This window comes from Hemibagrus wyckioides, linkage group LG05, assembly GCF_019097595.1.
Source record: "Hemibagrus wyckioides isolate EC202008001 linkage group LG05, SWU_Hwy_1.0, whole genome shotgun sequence".
Taxonomy (NCBI): Eukaryota; Metazoa; Chordata; class Actinopteri; order Siluriformes; family Bagridae; genus Hemibagrus; species Hemibagrus wyckioides.
In genome coordinates this window covers 10,863,738-10,871,141 of record NC_080714.1, presented here as the reverse complement: position 1 = coordinate 10,871,141, position 7,404 = coordinate 10,863,738, and the positions used below count along the sequence as shown (strand labels likewise).

General features: G+C 38.7%; 1 protein-coding gene across 1 annotated transcript in view; it reads left to right on the top strand.

Annotated features, from left to right (window-relative positions):
• Positions 1-459: 459 nt before the first annotated feature.
• Positions 460-7,404, top strand: part of LOC131353491 (dedicator of cytokinesis protein 3-like) — a 62,535-nt gene continuing 55,590 nt past the window's right edge. The window contains exon 1 of the mRNA XM_058390573.1: positions 460-1,194. Coding sequence (XP_058246556.1) covers positions 1,158-1,194 — 37 coding nt within the window. The 5' untranslated portion in view covers positions 460-1,157. The remainder of the gene's footprint in view (positions 1,195-7,404) is intronic.

Here is a 7,404-nt window from a genome sequence, read left to right as displayed (position 1 = left end):
TAACCTAGACTCAGGATCCAGTTGGGGACAATACTGCATGTTGCAGTCAAGTGCATTATAACTATAAGAACTCAATAATAAATATAAGAACTTTGATGGTGGATTTTTCTTCTTCTTTTTTTTTTTTAAATAGTCAGCTTGTCTACAATGGTGAAGTCTGTGAAGTATAGCTAACAGCCTAGAGCTACTAACCTCTTTACGCTTTACACCCTGTCTCAGCTGTCAAAAGGACCGGAAGTTCAAAAAAAAAAGAGAGAGAAAGAAATTGAAGGGAAACTAATCAATAGTGCCAGAAATTTGTATTGAATTTCTGTGCTCTAGATAGCCTGCAGATGTTGCTGGGTCTGAACAGAAGACTATTTTTGTCCCTTAAAGAAAATTGAAGGTGGAGACTTTTTAGCTGCTTGAGTCATCATCAATGGAAACCTATTACATTTACATTTGGCAATTGAATAGACCATATTTTGTGTAGCTCTTCCTGCCATTAAATATGAAGTAAGGACATTTCTTTTCTTTTTTTTTCCCCCAATTCTTTCCACCTATTGAATTGTGAAGCCTTGTCCCCGGGAATATGTTAGAAGGCGTCATGTGACGGTAGTGAAGATGGCGCAGCGTAATCATATCTCTCACGTCCCTTCTAAACGAGGAGAGCAATTTACAGCACGGGACTTCAGGACGCAGAGCTCGTGACAACAACTGGCACGCGACAGGGGTTTTTTAGCGCTTTACATGTGATGCAGGACCTAATATTGCGAAATAAATAAATTAGCCCAGGCCAGTGGCTCGCTCGCTCCCAGATACTGCAGCAAATAACAGCGAAGATCAGATTTCCGCTCTTTCTCTGCCTGGAGAGACCTAGGGCTCTGCATCACACACTGTAGATGGTTTCTACTTGGTTTTCCTCTTTTTTTTGGTCGTGAGGGCACAAGCTAAGGCGGGTATGACAGTATGCGACATGGAACGGAGAAGAAATCGTTGTTCGGCTTCCTGTTTTTCTGTAAACAGTTAACATGTAGTCCTTAGTACATTTAGTTCTACATGTAGTGCCTGAGTAACACGCTACATTGCTCAGCCCTTCATCTTTGAGCATCCTCCCACGACACCGGCGGAATGGAGCTTGCTTTCCAGGCGAATTAAAATCATCTGTTTTTGAAATAATGTGGATTCCAACGGAAGATGAAAAATTCGGAGTCGGTGAGTAATAGAGACGCGCTCTGTTCTCCTGCATATTTATTGACATATAAATGACACGTAGGCTCTCCCCTATGCAACAATTTGCTCTTCCGTCAAGAAGTGCCAAGCTTAAGCTGATTGAATGTCTTATACCATAATCAAGTCCGCAATGTTTATAATAATAACGCGCAAAATAAGCTGTAAAGATGGATTTTTTTTTATTTGTTTTTGTTGTTGTTGTTGTTGTTGTTGTTGTTTTTTAGATCTGTTTCTCAGAAGTGACGGAAGGTATAATGTGGACTGATTAGCTTATTTACGTCTACTCTAACTCTTGCTGATATATTAAAGCATAAAACAACATTTTAGGGAATGTTGACTTGTTTTTTCTTCTTTCTTTTAAATGGAAATCCTTTATTTATTTATTTTTCCCTTCCCACACAAGCGTCGTACACGACTATTATAATCTTATTCACGCAGCAGCATGAGATAAAAATGTCTTCCTGTAGCCGCAGAGGGGCGCTGTATGCTCGCGCGCAGTCTAACAGGTGCGTGCCTGCGCGGGCGCGCCTCATTACGCTCCTGACGCAACGTTCTTCAGCGACTACGCTCCTGACGCCCATTCACAATGTCGAACGTTATGTCCGAGGATTACACCACCTTGTTTGTCAGCCAGCTTTTTTCCACCATGAATCATGTCTATCAGACAGCAAATTGTTCTACAATTACTATATGAAAAACCAGAGGAAAAAAAAAACATCTTTGACTGACCAGCTAACAGCTTCCGAAACACACACTGGGCTGGTCAAGCTAGAGAGAGAGAGAGACACTATTTCTGAATTACTGCAACATTTTTGGACAACAGTAAGATGATTAGGAAACTTTCATTTTGATCAAGAAAACTGGAAAATGATTTAGCTCTTGTAAAAGATGACCAGCTTGGCATGTGTTCCTGGCAGCTGGTAGCTGGTCAGACCAAGTTGTATTTTTCATCAGTACTTGGACTGCTGTGGTTCCAGAGACTGTTCTGGGGAAAACTGGGTGTGAAAACATCTCAGATGGAGACGGCAATCCATTGCAGGGCATCTAACGCACATACACTTATGTTCATGCAATCATTCAATCACACATTAAGCATAGCCAAATCCACCTCTCAGGATGTTGGATGAAGCCACAGTTTGGTTGGCTGTGAGTGCATGTTTATTTTGGAACAGGAAATCATGTTCTTTGCTTTTTTCTTTTTAATCAGAAGCATCACATCAAGGGAAATAGTGCGAGTAATTATCCAGGGTGCCTAGTTGGAGATTTCCCTTAAGCGGCCATATTGAAAAACATTTTCATTTTCAAGCAATGGGAAGGGGACCCACACAGACTGCAGGTGCTCAGGAACCGAAACTTTGCATGTTATAATTGTCACCCTGATCATTCCTCCCAACTGCATGATTAGGCTAGTTCACTACATGTTGTCATCCACTATAAAGACCCTAAATTAACAATGGACAGTACTCTCACCATCATCCAACACCTAGAGACTTTTGCAAGTGTATAAATTATGCAAATAATTCTAAAGCAAGTGCAGTGCAATAGTTCAGAGTAACTAACAGTGTTGGGCTTAAGGCATTTAGGATTGCAATTAGAGAATTACATGTGTGTTCATGATAACTCATAATAAAATCGGAAGCATTCTATTGTTTTACTGTCAATGTACAATGTTCTGTTGGCTATATCTCTTGAAACAAGTAATCTAGATATGGTTTTGCAGCACTGCTTCCCCCCTTCATTACAGTAAAGATTATTAGATTATACACTGATATATGTATATTGACAATCTACTAAAAGGTTAATATCAGAAAAATACAATCAATGCAAAAGTAAATGGAGAAATGTTGGCACAAGTCTGGAAATAACTCCATCTTTAAAGTATTAACTTACACATCTTGGATATGTTACACATCTTCACTTACATATATCTCTTTTTTATCCACCCAAATAGGACATATCATGTTCTCTTTTATCTACTTAGAACATTTAAGGCTAAGTGATGCAGTGCAGTGCAGTGTAGTGTGTGTGTGTGTGTGTGTGTGTGAATGGTAGAACGTACAACTGCTACTGTAGGCTACCTGCCATAACTTCAGTGTGTGCTATTAGATTCTAATAGCAATTTCTCCTCATCCTCACAAGACACTGAGGTAGTTTACAGCCAGTTGTAAGCAACAGATGATGACCAGTAAAATCTTTTTGCGCAGCTGAAGCCATTCTTTACGGGAAGCACAGTGCTCTCTTAGGTGTTGTGAACCGCTTGTCTTTTAAACTATGCACTCAAATGCTACTCAAATTCAACTTAAACCACACAATCTGAGATAACATGACATGAGATGTAGCAAGAAGTGATTTCTAACCTGAAAGACAAGACAAGTGCTCATTTGGACAAATGCAAGTGTGTTTATTTTAGCAAAAAAAATCAATGCAGAAGTAAGTGGAAATATTTCAGTCTGGATATAAGCAGCCTGGTTTCTTGTATTTAGGTTGTTTGTGGAGTAAAAGCGATTTGCAGGATCTGGTGGGTGAGGTAATTGAATTTAAGAAGTGTAAAAATCATTCCATGATTCTTCACCATGTGCGATGGATTGTGATTATGGGGATGGAGACTGTGAAGTTTAGCACTGTAGATGAATACGTTTTCTGAAGGGCTAGAAAGTCTGCTATCAGTTCAGTATTTCTTATGTCCTTCATTATTTGAAGGCACTCTTCTTATGCCAGAATGTGTAATATTATGGTTATAAATGTTATTAGAGATACAAAATGTGCTGCAACACCATAACTGGTGTGTGTAGTATAAGTGTTTTCTGTTTTTATGCTGCAGGGAATGTAAAGTGGTAGCATCTGTCTCCTGTCATACCTCAGCTTCTTTCAGCAAAGCAGAACCATGTAAAAAAAAAAAGAAAAAGGCAATTCAATATAATTTCAGCTCAGAGATATTATGAAAGCTAATACGCTAGTGGAGGGAAAGCAGTGGTGTTAGTGTTTTGCAGCAGGAATAAAGGTCTATTGTCCAATCATCCAACATTATTATATTACATTTTTAATAAGCAAGGGATGTGTTGAGTTAAATTATCCCTAATAAGCTGTTAGAGTGCCCTTTATAATTATTGGTCTCTTCAAAGAAATTAGTTTTTAAAAATGTGCTTAAATTATTTACACTCCTAGGAATATTTGAAATACTTGCATATGATTGTCCTTGTGAAGTAATAGTTTTAAACGGCAGGCAGGAAGTTTGTTGTTGACTTTGACCATTTTATTTGTCAATGGGGTATTATTAAAAAAAAATTAAAAACATTGTCTTCCATTACCATGGGAGAACGCCATTAAGCACATTTCCCAATAAACCCATTGCTGTTATTAAAATAGCAGAGATGAAGCAGTTTGGAAATGTCAGCATGTTAACCAAATATTTCACTCTACACAGTTAAAAAGGTATAAAATTTGAATCATTTCTAAGCAAGTAAGTGTAAGTGATTTCAGTAAATAAGAATCTGTCAAGAAAGGAGATCCTCTTTCCCTGTTCAAAGTCAAAGAGATTTTACTGCTGCTTGAAAGTTAGCCACCAGAATGCAAGAAGGTTATTATGGAGAAGAGGTGTGAATATTTTATCTATAATACAGCCCTCACAAAGCCTTCAGCTGGTAAACTATAGCAGCGGAACTAGTTAATTGCTGCTCAAAGGATGACAAAAGATGCCACGAAACTGATGAAATCTGCATGATCTCATTGAAACAATTATTTAATAGTTAGACTATATGGCCAAAAGTATGTGGACATCTAAGTATTAATATCGAGTTGTTCCAGCTTTGCTGCTGAAACAGCCGTCACTCTTCTGGGAAGGCTTTCAAGTAGATGTTGGAATGTGGTTGTGTTCAGCTGTCAGCCACAGGAGCACAAGAAGTAATGCAGTGATGTCAGACTAGAATTGCATCTATCCATTTTCTGTACTGCTTATACTACACAGGGTCACAATGAACCAGCAGCCTGTCTCGGAGAACTCAGGACACTAGGTGGGGGAAACCTTCACATGGTCCCAATCCATCACAGGGCACAATTACACATACACTATGGATAATTTAGAAATACCAATCAGCCTAAAATGCATGTCTTTGCACTGGGCAAGGAAACCAGAGTACCTGGAGGAAACCCCACACACACAGGGTGGAGATGATAATCAGACCCTCTACCCTGGAGGTGTGTGGCAAACATGCTGACCACTAAGCCAGAGAGCTTTGAAGTCAGTGTTCCAATTTATCCCAAAAGGGTGAGGTCCCAGATTTAATCTCTGGCATTTTCACAACATCTAGGGTGTTGGTGAGCCAGTGGTTTATGTTCAAGGTTACTGATCAGTTCAGGTGTTCAAACCCCACCACTGTGGGGACAAGATCCTTAAGATCCTACCTGTTCCATGTGCGCCATATTCGCCCCACCCTGTGCTCTGATCCCAACTCCATTAGAAGCCAGGATATGTGAAGAGAAAGCCTTTCACTGTAATGTAATGCTTGACCTCAACAGTGGTGTTGAGGTCAGGGCTCTGTGCAGTCCACTTCAGTATTTCTTGTAAACCATGGCTGAATAGACCTCATTTTGTGCAGTCATTTTGGACCGTGTTTGGGCCACTTACTTCCAATGAAGATAAATCTGAAAGCTACAACATAAAATTGTGCATCTCCAACTTTGTGGCAACAGTTTAGGGAAGACCTCCACATGGGTGTGATGGTCAGGAGGTGTCCACATACTTTTGGGGCATATAGTGAATGTTAACTATGGAAATTGTACATGCATACACACAAAAAAGTTGTTTGCTAAATTTTGTTTGCCCATGAAGCTAGCTGACCCATGTTTCCCACAAAGGATTCCAGTTGAATGAATGAAGTGTGCTAAAACAGTATAACAGGTTGGCAAACTCAAAATCTGTCATCAGCATCATCAACATATGGCAACTGATTCACACAAATATGATCACCTGACCCACTGAATTACTATGACATTTATCTTTAGCTATTCTGGTCAAGGTCGTGGAGGATCCGTGGCCGATCCTAGGATGTGGTAGACACCTGGATGGGGATTCCAGTCCATGAACACACAGATTCACACACTCATTCACACACACGTTCACACTCACATTGACACCTAGGAGCAATTCGGCAAGCCGCCTGAAGGCATGTTTTTTTAGGACAGGTTTGGAAAGCATGAGAAGAACAGCCCAACAAACGTGAAAATCTGTTTCATTTGATCTTTATTAATAATAGGTATTTTTGAACTTTTACTTGAGGATATCTTAATTTTAATTTGATTCTTTGCTGAATGTTGCAATACAGCTATTTAAAACAGTATGTACATGATTTACAGATCTTCTAAAATATATATATTCTAGTAGATTACACCTTAATCTTATGAAATGTAGACCTTTCCAAGTACTGTAGATTTTCCACAGTGTTTACATAGTCACTTTCTAGAGCTCAGAACAGTTATAATTCCTGCTTTAACTGCTGTAACATCATATTTTATAAAAGTCTCTGGCTGTATAATTCAGTGTCTGACTAATTGAGCATAAGCTTCACATCAAGACCAAATAATTACTGCATATGCAGAACGTGTTTTATAATGTGTAATACCAACTGAAAACCCTAACACAATAAAACTAGCGCTTTAGTACAGTTTCGGCAGTTTCATTGTTTATGAATCATCCTTTGTAGTGTGTAAAGAACCTTAGATATTTAGTATCTGCATAAGCTTTGTGTTACCACTTATGATGCCGATCAATATAAAATAGTGTCCTACATTATTAATTTGTTATATTAATTTATTATAGTGAATTAAACTGTTCTTACTCCAGTTTAACAAGCAAACCTCACTTACATTGGTTGCAGTCTGTCGATCCACAAACTCAAATAAATTCCCCTTTTATGTAATATTAAATGCAGAATATGAAGTGTGAATGAAGACATAAATGCTTGCGGGGTTGTAAGCATTCACCCCCTTGACCCACACAAAGGATTTCATTGTAAATGATATTATCAGCAACAACTTGAGTGGCGGAGTCTTCATCATTTCTTAGTATTCAGTACATTCTCTTCTTTTTTTTGTGCTTTAATGACAGTGTGCACTCATGCTGACACAGACTCCATGAGTTTGAGCAAAACCTGATGATTCATATTAGAATAAATACATTGGTGTGTCACCTGAACA